This window comes from Heptranchias perlo, chromosome 26, assembly GCF_035084215.1.
Source record: "Heptranchias perlo isolate sHepPer1 chromosome 26, sHepPer1.hap1, whole genome shotgun sequence".
Lineage (NCBI taxonomy): Eukaryota > Metazoa > Chordata > Chondrichthyes > Hexanchiformes > Hexanchidae > Heptranchias > Heptranchias perlo.
The window spans coordinates 32,591,868-32,610,451 of NC_090350.1; the positions used below are offsets into that span (position 1 = coordinate 32,591,868).

At 40.5% G+C, this 18,584-nt stretch overlaps 1 protein-coding gene and 1 long non-coding RNA gene across 4 annotated transcripts in view; one reads left to right on the forward strand and one right to left on the reverse strand.

Moving 5' to 3' along the window:
* Nucleotides 1–8,325: 8,325 nt before the first annotated feature.
* Nucleotides 8,326–15,108, reverse strand: vgll2b (vestigial-like family member 2b). Of its 3 annotated transcripts, none has more exons than XM_068006725.1 (4): nucleotides 14,823–15,108; nucleotides 12,985–13,252; nucleotides 9,697–10,143; nucleotides 8,326–8,843 (listed from the first exon to the last, which is right to left on the reverse strand). In XM_068006725.1, exons 1-4 carry the CDS (start codon nucleotides 14,910–14,912, stop codon nucleotides 8,800–8,802), a joined length of 849 nt encoding a protein of 282 aa, XP_067862826.1. In that variant the 5' UTR covers nucleotides 14,913–15,108; the 3' UTR covers nucleotides 8,326–8,799. The 3 variants fall into 3 exon arrangements, with proteins under 3 accessions (XP_067862826.1, XP_067862827.1, XP_067862828.1); XM_068006726.1 differs by having other exon boundaries at nucleotides 8,326–8,737; nucleotides 14,823–15,107; XM_068006727.1 differs by lacking the exon at nucleotides 14,823–15,108 and adding an exon at nucleotides 14,757–14,822.
* A 128-nt stretch (nucleotides 15,109–15,236) lies between these two features.
* Nucleotides 15,237–18,584, forward strand: part of LOC137342665 (uncharacterized) — a 78,724-nt gene continuing 75,376 nt past the window's right edge. The window contains exons 1-2 of the long non-coding RNA XR_010967317.1: nucleotides 15,237–15,297; nucleotides 15,931–16,011. This is a non-coding gene — a long non-coding RNA (uncharacterized lncRNA). The remainder of the gene's footprint in view (nucleotides 15,298–15,930; nucleotides 16,012–18,584) is intronic.

Genomic DNA, 18,584 nt, shown 5'->3' on the forward strand with positions numbered 1-18,584 from the left:
AAGTCAATAGAAACAGTAAGATAGAATCATAGAATCTTACAGCACAGAAGGAGGCCATTCAGCCCATCGTGCCTGTGCTGGCTCTTTGAAAGAGCTGTCCAATTTAGTCCCACACCCCAGATCTGGGCCTTTGTTAAGTTAATGTCCCATTCATCAATTTTGTTGTGTTTCTTTTTCCCCGCAACGGATAAATTTGGCTTTTAATTAAAAAATAGTAGCTGCTAGCCAGGCTTCTATTTCAATGCGAACAGGAGTCTATTTGTCTGAGGAAGTCTTGAAAAGATCTCTCCAGCCCACCACCACCACTGTATTAGGGCACAGATAAGACCTAAGTGAAGCCACAAGAGTTTGCTCACAACTAAGAGATGAAAATAAACTCTGTGCAAACAAAGGGACTAACATTCCATCTTCTTTCTACATGTACTTAACTGCACCGTAAGCAATGTGAAAGATCATGAGCAAAACAGCAGGATGGAACATGGTCAGAATGTGCAAATAGGACAAAGGAATTATTCAAGTCACAAAAGGGTAACGTTTGCAACTTCACTCCAATGGGTTAGTGAAAGGGGTAATAAAATTTTTGGATCCATTAGCAAACAGCAATACATTTCAAATCAGAGATCAAAGCTTCCCTCACTGCACTCCAAACAACATCTGATACGAATTGTTTGAAGTTCTACTGTTAATCCTATGCCATATGTATCTATATCAGTATAAGGTCTCTTATCTGTCAGAGGTTAGACATTTGTAAACACAGACTGTACAGTACAGGTAGTCAGCAGTCAAAATACAAGAGGACTACATTGCATGCAATGTTCTGCTGTCACTGATGATAAATGATGCACTTCGTTTTAGTGGTTCTTTATACTGGACAAAAGTGCTTTGATTGTTTAATGAGGGAATATTTTTATCTTCTGTTCACTACTTATATCAAAATGCCATTCAACCCATTTTGCAGTAAGCTTAAGCCTTTATTTTTGTAAATTAATCAAGAGACATAGCATAGTGAAGCTTTTTGTAAATAATTATTTAACAACGGCATGGGACAGAAATGATGGTGAGTAACTGGGACCACTATAAACTATGCAAACATTACGAAGAAATGGCTGAAATTTTGTTTTAGTTGGGGCTGATATTACATTCTTATGTGCGCTCCACCCACATTCCTGTAAATTTATTTTTTGTAAGTATGATGAAAATAGTAGTTTGGGGGAGGGGGGGTTGCCCTCAGCCAGACGATGAGCTTCATGAATATTGTATTTTGTGGCTACAGTGATTCCATTTCATCTCGGACCACAGTTCTGTGTGAAAGGTAATAACATTGCACCCAGTCATCTGATGATTATGGTGCAGGGTTGTGAGTTCAAATCCAACTATGACAAGTTGCGAAATTGAATGCAGTAAATCTGATAATTTGTTGACTGGCCCCAGTAAAAATGACCATGAAAATTGCTGTATTTTTGTAAAAACCCAATTGCTTCACTATTTTTTTTGAAGCAATGTACTTGCCACCCGTACCAAGTCTAGGCTACATGTAATTCCACTCCCACACTATGTTACACTTCCTACATTACAACAGTGACTACACTTTAAATGTGCAGTACTTCATTGGTTGTAAAGCACTTTGGGTTGTCCTGAGGCCGTGAAAGACACTATATAAATCCTAGCATTCTTTGAAGTGGCTTAGCAAGCCATTCTTTTGAAAAATAGTCACTACGAGGTAAGAACCACCTTCGCAGGGCAATTGGGGATGCACAATAAATGAGTCCTAGACAACATCACCCTGAAAACAAATACTTTTTTTTAAATTCTAAAACAAGAATGAACAAGTGAGGCATCTCCTGCATGATAGAACAATGGTCCTACTAGATCATCAGCTTGTTCTGATTCTTCACACACAAACATAAACACATGTAACAGAACCCAAATTTATATATAATCTGCATATGTACAAGGCACCATAAATGTATGCTCAAATTAATATAAAATTAGCACCTCAGTGTCAAGACCAGTATAATACCACATAAAAAAACTGGGCCCACAGAGTTAGTAGAACAAAGTCTCAGCCTGTTCTGTGCTGTATGTTAGCTCAGCCATTCTAATTTTAGTAAAATGCAGCTTCAGTGTCTTTGTAAAGAGTCATTTGATATATATTTATATGTTAAATGTATACTTCATCTGATTAATGCACAGGTTTCAACCTTCAGTAACAAATTATTAAAGGCCTTTTTGGCAGTATTTGGATTTATAACAAAATCAGCATTTTACTTCATAAAAGTGCATTCTCTCTATCTTCTCTTTGTATTCTGTTTATTTTAAAAGTACTGTGTCACCATAGTTAGTTAGCTAATTTGCATAAGCAGCTTGCAGCCTCTATGCATATTTTAAAAATTCCCCTCCCCTATTTGTTGCTGCATTAATGCTGTACTTAACCAAGTTGATAGGATGGTTCAAATCAGTAAAACACCCATAGATATGTAAGTGCTGCTCCTTCATCAACCCACCCGGAGCTGTACTTGAGTGAAATGGTAAAAGACTCCATCACTCAAGAATTTTCCACCTGTGAAACCTTACCGTCTAAGGAAAGCCCTAATCTATGTGATGGTCAAGAATGGTATCTGACCTCACTTTTCTAAGAATACAGGAATGATATTATTGCACCTGCATGTACATGGGCACAAACAATTCACTGCAGGATAGTTACCTCCTATATTAAAAAATGATGGGTGAAAGAATTTAACAAAATTATCCACAAAGAAAAGTTGTTCTAGAAAAGGTGTTTTAAATCAGTTATACAATGGTTTCCTTCATGTAAGTTTATGATCAAAATTGAATTCCCCTTTAAGATATTCAACCTGAGCGATCCGTGTTCCATGCAAACTCTAATCATAGTGATTTTTTCTAATTCAGGACCAAACAAGGAAACAGTTTACCATAATAATAGGAAAATGCCATTTGGTTCGTCAAGCCTATTCGCTCCAATATAACCCCTTGTACAATTTGCATTGTCTTGGCCTTTCAACTTATTTAAATTTCCAGAAGCAGACGATTAAACACAGGTAAAACATCCAAAAGCTTCCACTCTGGTATGTTTTCTCAAAGTTGAAAGGCAAAGAGGGGAAACAGATGACTAAATATAATAAATACTGCATTAAAATGCCTTCAGACATAACGAAGGCTTGTGAAGCTTACATTCCATGAGTTCTTTTTAATCACATTGCACCACGATGGAATAAAAGGTTTCATTCACTTTATAAGGGAAACTGTTCTTTGCTTGACTTCTAAGAGGAAGAACACAAAATAGTAACACTTTTAAATAATGGAATAAAACTGAATGACAAGAATGCCTCTATGTAGTTACATTGAGTCCAATGTGGTTGTGTTTGCAATAATATATTGAATTCAGATGTCGTTCTTATTTAACACACTGGCACTGCATATTAAACCGGTAGTTAGCACCTTAGCTAACCTTAACAAGAATTATTTATGTATAACCTAATTTATAGTTTACTCTTAATTCAATTTGATTTAATTCAAATCTAACCAATGTAAATGACTTGAAATGACCCAAGAAACCCCTTAATTAGTTATGTATGTCACAAGCTTTACTTTCTTTTAATGTATGCAATGGGTATTACAAAATGGGGTTACTTGGCTAAAAGAGCTTCATCGCTGTGCAACATGGCATTTCTATTCTGCAGTTTAGATAATCCTGTTGGGCAAAAATAGCAACCAGTTATGCTGCCAGTTCTCTATCAATGTGAAATGGTTTTGGCTTTGCAATGGCACTAAACTAATACTATAAATCAGGAGTGAAATTGCCAAACTAATGTTGTTTGATATTCCGACAAGCTGTGAGTTCACTTCAAACAGTACAAAGCAAAGTATTCCCCTGGCAGTTGATTGGACCATGAGATGACCATCACATTTGCTCTTTGTTAACATTAAAACTTTGAATGGTATTTTGGATATTGTTGAGTGCAAACACATGTGCAGATCTCCACTTTGCCTGGCCAGAAATTGAGGCAGTATAACTTGGAACTGCTGGATTCTTATTGCTCAAAATTCATACTGCTCTCAAACTAGAATAACAATACCATTAGTGCATCTAAGGTCAGTTTTGTGTTGTTGACCTAGGTCCTCTGAACAAAGCTGTTACTATTAACCAGTACCCGTCATTAGAGAAAGGGGACCTTCATAACACCTATGCAGTTCACAGAAGCCTCAGGTTTTCTTTGCAGAGCATGTAACTGTACAAAATTGTTCTGTTCAGAAGATTAGATTTCAAAGTCTCATTCTTCCAAGAATGCTCTATTATCTATTTTGATGATGCACTGCAGATGGTAGTTCTACAGGCTCATTCCATGAAAACAGGCTTCTCATAATTCTACAATAGGGAGGATAGGATAATTAACAGAGGTTACAGTAAAGAAAACATACCACCAATAATTTATGTGTAACTAAATGAAACAACAGAACCATTTCTAAATACTAAGGACCTCCTGTGATCCAAGGTGTGGGAGCAGTAATCAGGTAGTTCAGATGCTGCTTGTAGCAGGAATGTTATATGCAGTTGGTCAGGAGCTGGAAGGAAGAAATAGTGGACAGTATGGAGCCAATGCAAGCCTGTTCCTGGGAGGGGAGGGAGAGAGAAGGAGCAGGCAGGCCACGACAGTTGACATATGTAGAGTCGGCTGAGGAGGAACGATGTAGTGGCTGTATCATACAGAAAAAATCCTCTTTAGTCGAATGTGATTGATCCAATGACCAGTCATAACTAACAGTATTTACATCCATCATAATCACAAACTGCACTAATCAAGAAGATTAGACATGAGCCAATGCTGAACCGATCAAAAAGGTCCTACGGACAGACAGGACAGCCACAAAAAAATTATTAGCAATTCTTGAAATGTTCATCAAATCACAACCCACATCTAAGACAAAGATTCACCAGCTGCCATGGACACATTGCTTCAAATAATTAAAGATATAAGAGCAAGCAGAAACTTGTGTAAGGTGGTAAAATACTTTCACCTAAATTAGTTGTTAAATGATCCTTCAAATATCAGTCTCAATACATATGTACTGTAACATCAACCAGATGTCAACAATTGAACTGTATTGTTTGATGAAGTGGAAAAGGTTTGTTCTTTCGATCTTGGACATAGTTTCACTTTTAAGTAACAAGCTGATCACAGCAACCTTGTGTTCTGGTCACAAACGACTGGGAAGACTTCCAACAGGAAATACCTAATCAAAGGTAAGGAGAGGAATGGAAAAGACTAGCATTTAAATAGCGCCTTTCCATGACCTCAGGACGTCCCAAAGCGCTTTTCAGCCAGTAACTATTTTGCACACAGCAAAGCCCCACAAACAGTAATGAGATACATGAGCAGACAATCTGTTTTTTTTGTGATATTGATCAAGGGATAAATATTAGCCAGGACACCAGGAAAATTCCCTTGCTCTTCTTTGAATAGTGCCATGGGATCTTTTAAGTCCACCTGAGAGGCCAGACAGGGCCTCGGTTCAACATCTCATCTGAAAGACAAAAGCTTCGCCAGTGCCGCACTCCCTCAGTACTGGCACTGAAGTGTCAGCCTGGATTATGTGCTCAAGTCTCTGGAGTGGAGCTTGAACCCATGACCTTCTGACTCAGAGATGAGACTGCTACCACTGAGCCAATATATCTTACTACAAGTCAGAGGGGACTCTGACTGAACTACCAACACCTGATTGAGAACAGGTTCCATGTCATTCTCTGAAGATGTCAGCTCTCTCAAGGTCTTTCCCAAAGGTCTAAGAGTATCAACAGAACTGTTTGGACTTTTGGCTAAGACCAAATGTAGATCTTATTGAGTGCCTCTTGGCAATGCTGTGGCTCAACACCAGGGAGATGCTAATTTCAGGCTACGTACTGTACACCATGAGCCAGAGGGGGTTTGGACTGAACCGCCAGCACATCAGCTACCTTGGAAGATGCCAGTTCCCCGAGTGACTTTCCAAGAAGTCTACGGGTAGCAAAAGAGTTTTTTGCCACAAAGGGCTGTGATGGAACCACCAGTGCTTGACTGGGAATAGTTTTTACACTATTCTACAAAGATGTTGGATTACTGAGAATCATTCCCAAAAGACAAGGGGTAGCAAAAGAGCTGGATGAAGGCTATAAATTAGAGGGAACTCTGACTCAACCACTAGCTCCTAATTGCGAACAGCTTCCATGGTAACGCAGGAATATGCCAGCTGTGCTTATTCAAGATGGTTAGGGGCAGCAAAAGAGCTATTTGGATTTAAAGAAGCAAGCCAGTTGGCTGTTAGGGGCCTGAACCTATTGGCAGCATTTTGGGAAGTTGTCCTATCAGCAGATGAAAATCATATCATAGCTATACTGTGCATTCGCAACCATGTAGTTATGTTCAGAGTGAACTATTGATAGGTCGCAGGGCACAGTGTTTTGGATCTACCAGCTCACTCGCTGATGGCTCCTTACACTTGCTTTCTCTTCTCTCTATTAATATCTTGATAAGAAAGTACAGCCTGAAGATTTCCATTTACCAAGATTTCTGAGAAATCGAAAACTACACATGTTGCTCTCTCTTCTTGCTTTATACTGCACTTCTGCAAATTTGTGCCATCTCCTGGAATCTGTCTTATCCATTTCTAGACATCCTGCCCTCGCACCTTTTGTTTCTCACTGAAGCCTAAGTTTCAACTCTCTGGACTCTATGCCTTCCAATTTCCTTATTGCATTTTCTATGCCTACTTTCAATCCAAAAGAGATGCATGTGCATTTGTTCATTCTGATGTTCCTGCTATGCCAAAGCTCCTTTGAATCAACGTATCCTTCCCTCTTTCCTACTTCCTACAATCTACAGGCTTTAAAATCCAAATTTGGCCTCACCTAATTTCTGCTTCCTCCTCTTTGCTACATGTTTCAATCTTGGTAGTGTCCTGCACTTAAGGGTAGCTAACCCTCTCAGAGTGCCTGGGCGTCTCCCGGAATGGAACATAAATCTCTCATGCGCTGCTATTAGCAGAACTGAAGAAGTTTGCACTTTAAATTATCTGTTGCATCACCAGCTGCCACTGCAGAGAAGCCTCTGGCTTGGTGATGTCATCAGGTGATTGGAAACGGGACCAGCTGGTTGCTGGGAGTTGGGGGCGAAGGGAAGAGTGAGATGGAGGGGTGGGGCTACGGTGAACAAGGAGTAGGGGGCTAGTGATTGGAGATTGGGGCTTGGAGTGGGGAGAGAAAGTGACAGCGGACTGGAAGTCAGGGGAGAGGGTAAAAGGGGATTGGGGCGGGAAGAGAGGGAGACTGCGGAATGGGGATCGGGGAGACAGTGGCCCACTGCCCTTTGTGTGATCTCTTGGTTTGGTTCAGTTCGATCTGTGCCAGCGGGCTTTGATGTGTGAAGTCCAAGTACAGATTTGCTCTGACTGAGGCTCCCAGTTCAGAGTTGTCATCTTCACACAGAACCCAAGTCCAGACCAGAGTCCAAGGAGATAAGGAGCGAGATGGGGTCTGTTAAAGTGGCATAATCTGGGGAACCTGACCGCATCTTGTGCAGTGCCAGGGGATTCTGGCTGTAGTTAAAGGGTGAATATTAGCTAGTTATATGACTACCACTAGTTACAGGTAGGATAGGGGAGTTACAACAGGGCGCTACACCTGTTACTACCAGTTACATTACTAGTATTACTGTTATTTATCAGTGCAATTTATGAGAGTTATTATTAGTTACTGGTGGAAATAAAGTTCCTGCCACCTTTGGTTTCCCCCCTGCAAATCCTTCCCCCCATCTTCCCTTTCCCCTCTTCTCCTCCTGGTTCTCGGGAACTTGTGGCATTACAGCTGCTGGCGAAACCCAGAGTAAAGACACCCAACTACAGAGGATGCAACCTTTATAAAGGCAAAGTCAATTAACTCTGGCAGACGTCACGTAATCAAGCCTCCTGGAATACCTCCAACCAGAGTTGGCAACCCTACCTGCACGCCGGGCCTGGGTGGTTCACCTTGCTTGGTCTCCAGTGCAACCCAATCAATCCACCATGCACTCTTTGGTAAAATAATATTCTCGATTCATGTCGCAGCTCTTGAATTGAAAAAAATATCGATGCATGCATCCCTGGTAAAGGTTATTTTTTTCATAATATCTGTTTTGGAGAATTTTTAAAAAATCTAATCACCTTTATTCGCGGTACCATTTGCGCCACTCTCTCTGTTATAACTGCAGAAGTTCCAACTCTTGGGTGTGGTGACTCCCTCTCAGCAAAACCGATGAAAAAACAGAACCCAAATAATACAATGTTCCACTGATGCAGCGTCATGTTTTTTTCCTTTAATCACTGCGAGATTCTTCACATCAAAAAACAAAATCACAAAAAAACAAAATTGAATTGCATGAAGGTAAAAATTGCGAATTTTTAATTTTTTTTTTTAGTCCTGTTTCTCGGTTTAAGAGTCAGTTGAAGAGTAAAATAAATAGATGCCGTGAGATTGTTACCCCGCTGTAGAAATCTTCCCCTGGAATATCTTAACGAATGATCTTCACAACAATTTTTTTTCCGTGAGTCCCCCACTCACAATATGAGCTAACCTAAACCCGCGTCCGTTGCTGACAGGGATTATGTACAAACAGATTTTTTTTTGTTGGGAGGTTTTCTGTATGTTGCCCCAAGTCTTTCAGAAATCAGCTGAAGAGAGATCCGCCAGGTAAACAGTAGCGACGAGCTGTAACCGAGATCACAGTACATTATTACAGCTTGAACACTTAACACGGTTGCCACATATGTCTAAAACCAGAACACATCCTTGGCTTTGTCGTGGTGCTGAAGACCTGATAAGAAAGAAAGACGGGGGGGAAAAAAAAGAATAAAAGAAACCAGATAAAGAAATGAACTGCATCCCAGCGGAAACACACAGTCCAGGAGCCAATTTGTGATAAATGATTTAAATAAATGAAGTCACTGTACCCCTTCCATCCCACAGAAAAGGACCGATTTCCATAGTTCTAACTCTAAAAACCGCTTTGCTCTATCAGGTACAAATCTAGCACATACAAGCCTCAAACCTTTTCTGTAAAGGGGAGCAATTAATGGGCCCCCAACTCCACAACGAAAAGTGGATTCCCAGAAAAAAAGATATAGATTATCAGTTGCCATATGTCATAAAGTTATACAGTTATTGGATGAATGAAAAACAAGAGCGACAAGTAATTATTGGCCAAAATGTCGTATTTTTTAAAAAAAACTGAAACCACTCGTTAATGGATTACACAAAAGTGTGGCTGGAAAGTGAAGCCTTTAATGCGAACCGTCTCCACAATAAAGATTCAATGTTAACAACACGGATCAGAGTAAACAGGAACAGGTGAATGTTAGTTTTTAATATCTTCACAATTTAAAAAAAAATCCTTTCAAATACAATTTGAACAACGTTCCTCCAACAAGAAATTGAAGATTAGAATAAAAACAGTAGATTCAATGAATTGTCTTTTTTTTAAAAGTCTGTAAGACGCAATAATGATCATTGATAGTGAAAAGTACAGAGAACACGCCCAATTCTATTGCTGATCATCGATTTATAGTATATTATATACAGCGATTATAGTGATTCTTACACGTTACATTTCCAATCACAATCCACGTCTATAGTGTGGACTTTTTATATAAAAATGTAAAGAGCCTTACCTGTATCCACATTTATGTTTAAAGTCTGTGTCACTTCAGCGGTAGGGAAGACTCCCGTCCACGGAGACGTGGGCTCTTGGCCGGCGATGGCCGGTTGCAGTCTGCTGGACCGGAGGGCCGGGACGAGCAAAGAGCTGTAGCGAGGGTCGAGGTTGGGGTTGAGAGGGTAGAGTTCGTGTATAGTCCTGGGGTGATGGTAAGCCGAGCTCTGCGGGCTGAGGGGACCGCCCAGCGGGTAGTGCCAATGTTCCGGCGGCTGGGCCAGGTGAGGGTGCAGTGCGGCCGGGTACGGCTCTGTCGATGCGAAATGGAGCTCGGAGTGTGGGGAGCTCAAGCTGCTACTGCTTGCTGCTGAGGCCGAGGCCGAAGCTGGGGCGGGGGGTGCCTGGTAATTACTGTCCCAGAAAGAAGCAGGAAAATTGCGCTGGGTGAGGGAAGAAGGGCCCTCTGAAAAACAAAGTAAAGCATGAGTTGCATACAGACATCAGACTGACATACATACTCCACCCTGCATTATAGTGTTAAATAAAGACACTATTAATAAGAATGTCCAGCAATAATTGCATGAGCGAATCGGTCTCAATATTACTGCGAAATTGCTACAATTTACAAAACAAACCATCTTGCTTTTACTTTGAAGGGATCCGTTATACAAAGCATATTTTGCTGTTGTATTGTTCACGTGTAATAATTAAGTTGATGTTATGTTTCCGACACACTCCAACCTCCTTCCAAATATGTCAATATTTGGATACAACTCCACTGTTAACATTGTAAATGTTGATACAATCTCCCCAGAACCTCCCACCCCTCCTGTCCTAAAAGATGGTGTCAGATATCCATAGAAAAACACAGCATTGTGTGAAAAAAAACCCGCTCTTTATTAGTACACAGCAACAGAAATAACAGGCCAATAAGTCAACAAACACAGAGCAGAATATTGGATTGTCCAGACACTGTCGGAGCACATGGAATGCCCGGCCTCAGACAGACAGAAATGTGATGAGCTGACTGTACGCCTTTGCTGATCTCTAAGGGTCCGTGGACACTTGCTTGAAAATCTGGATCAGGGATAATTTGACAGAATCATATAGAATGGTTACAGCACGGAAGGCGGCCACTCGGCCCATCGAGTCCGTGCCGGCTCTCTGCAAGAGCAATCCAGCACTGTTACTGTTATTAATTAGAACGCTGTTTTATCTCCAAATACAATAGCTGTGAGGATAAGTGGACTTAGTTTTTGCGTGCGCATCAACATAAAACACAAACTGCCCACCAAAACCCTGAAGGGGCCGACCTCCCCCTCCCCCCCCATTCCCACCACCCTTGTAGGACACCATCTCACACCTGTTTGAGTTCCCTAAGAGTGCAGTATAAATCCAGACTGTCGTCGTTAACAAATGTCAATTTATCCAGCTGTTTTTTTTTGACATAGGTATTTTGTGAGGATGACACGAGGGAAGAAAGACTTTGATCTATATGGATGTTTATATCTGATATGCAAATAAATAAATAAAACCGGCAAATTTATAAGGATTCCCAGCACCTGGACTAACACTTTTAGTGAAAATACACACCCGCACATCATGATAATCATTTTACTGCGGTTATATTTTTGAGATTCTCACAAATCTTTCTAGAATGTTCAAGAGATTTATGCATTATTTTACCCATCTTTAAAATGGCTCGACTACACAACAAACAGTAATTGAATATCCCTTACTGGGATTTTTGTATCCCTCCTGCATTGACGAATCAAAATTAGAAAAACAAAGATAATGCAAAAACACAAAGTAAGGACAAGTTTCCGAATGAATGGCTCTGGAGGACCTAATGGTTAACCAGTGATGGACACACTACAAACTCTCTTCATTTATATGTTTTCGATGCATCTTGTGTTATTTAATGGCGAGGACACGGTGAGTAATGTCAGAAGTCAGCAGATTTGCTATAACAGTATCTCTGATCAGACAGTCATTTTCAATAATACACCCTTCTAAATATAACGTGTGTTTCCAAAAATGATTTTATGTTAATTGATTCTTACTTGACCTTGCCGTGGCTGCTGGATACTGGCTAATAATAGGATCCTCGTGCACTTGGTCTATTTTAAGCATTATACTGATTAACGCTTTTTTAACGTTTTAAATTCCTATAATACTCAAACCTAGATAAAGTAGCAGGAGATCCCAGAGATAGCACCTCGCTTTCACAACACTACGAGGAAGAACTGTTGTGGTGGTTACATGTAGAGGCGTGATCATCGCGTTTACCATGTGGCTAGAAGAATCCGAAGTCTCCATGTTCCCACAATTAGCAATACGTCCCCTGTACACACCCACTAAACTCGGCGGTGCTTTTATTAAAAAAAAACTTTGATTTTAAAATAGTGCATTTCAGTGAAACAAAATAGTTGTGTACAGTTTTATCCGATATAAGCCTTATTTGGCTTTAGTTCATTTATCCATCAACCAACATCAATTTGTTTAAAAAAGAGATTATCTGGTTATTATCATATTATTGTTTGTGGGACCTTGTGCACAAATTGGCTGCTCGTTTTCCCACATTACAACAGTGACTTCACTTTAAAAAGTACTTAATTGGCTGTAAAGCAATTTGGGACGTCCTGATGTCGTGAAAGGCACTATATAAATGCAAGTCTGTCTTTATTTTAGAAGCCCATACTCATTTAACCTGTTTTTTTGTTTATAATTCCATTCCCCAGGATTTCATTGACCCCAAGATCAAGTAATAAAGACGTCAGGTGTAGACCAGAAAACGCTGAAAATGCGCAGCAGGTCAATGAGCACCAGAAAGACCAAACGGTCAACGTGTGGCTGTGAATATTTGTCATAATTACCCCAGAGAGCAAACAAACGAATGTTCCTTTTCAGATGTTGACCGACCTCCTGTCTGCACGTTTCGTTCCTATTTAGATTTCCCACTTTTTCTTTTAATCTCTACTCAGCATCAGGGACTTATGTTTGGAAGACTTCTCTGTACTTGGCGGTAACTTCAGCCCCTTGGAGCCCCCACACACACACACACACACAAATACCCGATAGACAGAGAGCAAACAGTCGACAATGTTTGGATAGATAGATTGTCTTAGTGATAATACAATTGAAAATAAAAAAAAACGGTGGGGAAAAAAAACCGTTGATGCCTGCGTTCGGCAAACAAAAAAAAGGAAAGCAAGAGGCAAATTGTCACCGTCGGATACAAGAGGAAGAAGTGTCGGCTGTTCAGACAGTCCAGTCCGCATTGCGCGATCCCATTACATTTTACCTGATGATCCCGTACTTCCTCTCCTAGGTTTGCAGCTCCTACTTTCTGGGTTGTAGTTACTCAGAGCTCGGGTAAAATGTTCATCCACAACACTGCTGATATCCCCATTGAAATACGTGAACAAGACACATTTGGAGTTAATGTACTCTGCCTCGGGTCTCTCCTTCTCCCTTAGGGCATCCTCTTTACTTGGGGCTGGGGGATGAGGCGCGCTGCCGGGGATGACTTCCATCGCGACTTCCTGCACTCGGGGGTAAACTGATAAAGTCTGTAAAAATCAGATTACAGAACGTTAGAATGATCACAGTAAACGGCGAGGGTTAGACACATACTCTGGAGTTAATAGTTCAACCTAGGCTGCAGCAACAGGACATTGAAGGTGTAATTTGGGATTGGTGATTCCTTTAATTATAGTACAGGTGTGAACTTCTTCAGTTAGACATATTCCAACTTCATCAATTTCACTGCAAGATGTTTATTAACGAACTGGAGGAAACTTTCCGTGAAAGGACACGAATCTGTCCAGAACCTTGAACACACATCTGTGAGCCCAGGTTATACTAAGATACTAAACTGTGACAGAAATGTCTTTTTCTGAGCTTTTCTACACACAGAAATCTGTCCTCTGTGATTTTACCCTGCCCCGTACTCGGATAGAGTTTGATAAATTCAAACCGTTCAACTCTCCGAGAAATTCGTTCCGATTCTATTACCCAGTTTCCCTTTTTAAATACAGACGTGTAGGACCTGACACGACTCGATTCCAGGAATAAAACTTCCTCGCTTTAAAACAATTCCCGTGCCAGTGTTGGCCACTCACTAAAACCGAGTCTGACGGTCCTGGATGTCACTCCTATATATACTGAGATACTGAGATAGGTGAGAGCGAAAGGAAGATTGATTCCCAGATCAGTGCAGTACTGTTTCCACTTGGGAAAGGGCAAGCCTCTGATTCCACAATCGGTATCATGCAGATCACTGGTTGTCTTCGCAGGCTCTGCCGTCATTACAAAGTATCGATTTTGTAAAAAATGTAAAGTTTAGCACAAACTAAGTCCTACGAAAACTTTTCTCAGAGCGCGCAGCCAACACTCACCAGCAGACAGCCGTGTATAATAAACATATAACTCCCGGATCAGCACTTGCCCATCGCGAAAACAGCAAATTAAAATGAATCATTTAAACCAAAGAAAACAATGTTGCGGACACTTTTAAAAGAGGTTTAACTTAAGAAAAAATGTAAAAGAGCGGTCCACACAAGTTAACTTTTCCCGTGTTTTATACTCTGGATAAATAGCTCAGGACCAGAGGTCCGATTCAGTGATAACATTTCGACACACCAATCAGCCGGGTTTGGTGTTTTTATACCTGAAACAGGCGTGTCAGGGGCTTTAAGTAGGAAACACCAGGCGGGTTCTTCTGACAAAAAGCAGCAGCGCTCACTTTATGAGATCATCAAGTTTAAACAAGTTTGTAACTACGACTTTTTGAGAAAGACGGAAGAGATCAGTTAAAATGACAGATTCCAAACATAAGAACAGGAGTAGGCCATTCAGCCCCTCGAGCCTGCTCCGCCATTCAATTTGATCATGGCTGATCTGTACCTGATCTGTACCTCAACGCCATTTACCCTCCTTAGCCCCATATCCCCTGATACCCTTACCTAACAAAAATCTATCCATCCCAGTCTTGAAAGCTCCAATTGTCCCGGCTAATAATTAAACATTTCTGACAAGAGACTATTCCAGCAATATTGTAATAAACATGTTTACCAGGAACCGTCTGTGCGACAAATGATAGATTTATAGCCGGAGCTGCTCATCTCTCTGTGCTCCTACCTGTGGGCAATGTGTTGCATATGCTGCAGTGGTTGTAAAGTAAGGATGATGTGCTCCATACGTGTGGTACATAACATCCAAACAGCTCATGGTGAGAACACAGAATACATGGACTGGAAAGGCTCCAGGTTCAGACAGGTGACAGCTCCATGGTCTCAGAGTGCGAGCAGACACTCGGTGATCAGCCACTGCTCGTATACTGAGAGAAACCCCAACATCTGAGTGACAGCACCACGGTCAAAGCAACTGTCTGCAGCCGGAACCCGGTCAACACGCACTAAAGAGTCGGAAACAAGTTTTCTTTCGTCTCCAGTATTCAGCTCCTCCCAGAGAGAGTTCCTCTGCAGCCCCGAAACCAATCGCCTTCAGCAGAAACACGCACATGGAAGGGTTTTTTTTTGCGGGGGGAGGGGGGTTAGTTCTAATCCGCTCCTTGGACGTATCGAGCGGGGAACAGACACCGATCTGCAGTTAAGTAAGTGGCCGTTGTTTGTGTGAGAATGCAATAATAAACCCTCCAAATGAGACGGTTACATATGAAAACTTAAACATTTTGGGAAACAAAACTAAATCACAAGTACACAAAAATAAAAGCGCCCGTTCTGAAGAATGTTTGCATTTGAACTTTGAGTACAGCTTTTTCCACCAACAGTTGTGGGATTGTAAGATTAACACTGCTTGTTTTTACTTCTTTGTGGAAATAAACCATTTTATTGTGTGATTAGCAACCTAATGACCATTCTCCGAACACACAGCTTTTTAAAAGGTAGGTAGAATGGGAAACAAACATACCGCATTTTATTTTGCTCGCAAAAAGATTTTCTATAAACCATCGAATTTTCTTCACCCTAAGCTCTTCTGTCTTCGAATTCAATTTAATGTACTCTATGCTCCAAGTCTAGATGGTTTTGTCAATCAAGATGATAATTCTATTTTTTCTTGGATAATTAAATAAACTAATAAAATGTTTATTCACGTAAAACCCGAGCTACAATATTTATTTTCATTTAAAAAGGAACATTTCCCTCCTGCAAAGTTTACAATCTGGCGGCAAATATCTTGTAATGATGTCATCAAGTGTTGACTTAACTTTAGTTTATAAATACAGGGCAGCCTGACACCATCAGCAGCCAGGGGTTCAACCTCGTGACAGCACAGCAGCTAAATATGGACTGGTTGTCAATTTCAGGTTAGTTTCATAACCTCGGAAACTGTTTATGTGAATTGGCGCTCATTTACAAGCAATAAATGTATTGCTGTAATGTAACCGTTATAATCAGTAGGAAAACATCGTTTAACATTATTTCAGTCACCCAAATAGGGCGATTGTTACACGCACATAAAACGGCCAGTGAATTTAAGACAGGACTATTTAAATATTCTTATTCGCTTCTCTGAAGTTTTGCATAGCTTGCTTTTGCAAAAAATATGTTTCATCACATTTTGCATGAGCTTTTTATCTTTGAAATTAAACAATACTTTTTGTTAAGGAGGCGGACAGCAAATGTATTAATGCAACAAAAACATTATTAGAAGTAAAACGTTGGGAGGATAAGCGGTCACCAGGAGAAGGGTCAGTCATAATTTAGAAACAAATGCCTTGAAACTATACTGTGCAATAAATAGTCAGGTACTAATGGTTGAGTGTTTGTGAATTTTTTGCTGCTATTATAACGGAGGCATTAATTAAATTTCCAGGTAAAATAGTGCACAGAGGAAATTCAAATAAACACGTTAATCATCGGTAGGCTATTATTGCGTTGCTTAATTTTAAAGCCAACGTTGTTTTATGTTTTTAAAAAAGGGTAAAATTGACCCACAGTAGCAGCGCCTCATCAATCAAACACATTTTTAAAATATGCCAAATTATTCTTTGAAACTAATCTATCTGCTGATGACTAACACAATATTTAATCAAATAATACAATGAATTAAACGATTTAGAGACATTGGACACTCTTTATTAATGATGTGGAGATGCCGGTGATGGACTGGGGTTGACAATTGTAAACAATTTTACAACACCAAGTTATAGTCCAGCAATTTTATTTTAAATTCACAAGCTTTCGGAGGCTACCTCCTTCCTCAGGTGAACGATGTGAAAATTTTCGAGGATTTCATTTTCACATCGTTCACCTGAGGAAGGAGGTAGACTCCGAAAGCTTGTGAATTTAAAATAAAATTGCTGGACTATAACTTGGTGTTGTAAAATTGTTTACAACTCTTTATTAAGTTTATAAGCAGCAGTGGCTGTAAAATTAAAGAAAAATATTATTTTACAGTCTAACAAAAATTACGTAGGCTACAATATTTTGGGGGAACGGGTTGTATTATACAAAATAAAACGCATGGCAATATATTCTGTGCTTTTAAGATTTTTCTCTGACAGTCTGACAAACGCAATACTTTCTTGTGTGTTAAGTTGTCAGGGGGATTACTGAAAACCAGAAAGGGACCTCTCCCACTAGGCTGAGGAGCGCGAAATATCCAGGATTTATTTGGTGTGGTCCCAACTTTGTGTCACTTTTGATTTAAGACCCAATGACAAGAAAATCTTTGCAGTTACATTCCTGCCAGATTATTAATAAGGGTGGGTCTTTTTTTTTACTTCTAACTTTTGCTCTCAAAATAAAAGACTACATAACTCTGTTTCTGGTTGTTATTTTCTTTTAGGAAAATAAGGTAAACACATCACAGACACGCCGAACATGCTTTTCCACCTCATTGCATTCGCAGTATTGAAATCAAAACTCATCCCACTGTCCCCCACTCTAACTCATTCCTTCCCATTTTCTCAGTACTTTAAAACTGTGGAATTCCTTATCTCCAGTATTCAATTCAGTTTACAATATACAAGTTTTTAAATACCAGGCTTGAAATTACTCAAGCACTTTTTCTTCATTTATCTTGTCTTCTCTCCTGCTCTTTGCAGCCTTGGTGATGTTCAACATAGCCTACGGGACTTGGATCTTCACCCGAGTTTCTCAATTTAAAAAAAAGACAGACTAAGCCACATGTTCTCCTGCACATTGCATTTTATGAAACAATGTACTGCAAACTAGGGATGAGTTTGCAACCTCCACATCCTATGGAACCCCACAACATTCCATCACAAAGACAGCCTAGGATCACCTCCATAACCTCTGCTCCGACCTCAGTCTGCCAAAATCCTCATTCATGCTGTTGTCACCTCCAGACTTGACTATTCTAATGCTCAGCTGGCTCATCCTGCATAAACTTCAGCTCATACAGAACTCTGCTACCCCTATCCTATTCTGCATCAATCCCACTCACCCATCATCTGTCCTCACTCACCTCACATTGGTTCCTTGTCCCCCAGTGCCTCAAATTAAAATTCTCCTCCCATGTTTAAATTCCTTCATGGTCTTGACCTGCCCCATCTCTAACTCCGTCAGCTCTGCAGTCTCCCGCTGAACTCTCCATTCATCTGGCTCTGGTCTCTTATGTATCCCCCCTTACCTTCGCCCCACCTTTGGTAGCCATGCCTTCAGCTTCATAGGGCCCATGCTCTAGAATTCCCTCCCTAAACCCCTTTGCCTCTCCCTTTTCACCTCCATCTTCCGCTTCTTTTTTATGACTGTCCTTAAAACCCATCTCTTTGATCAAGCATTTTGTCACCCTTCCTAATATAGGGGCATAGGAACAGGAGTAGGCCATTCAGCCCCTTGTGCCTGCTCTGCCATTTGATAAGATCATGGCTGATCTGTGATCTAACTCCATGGGCTCGATTTTCGCGTCGGG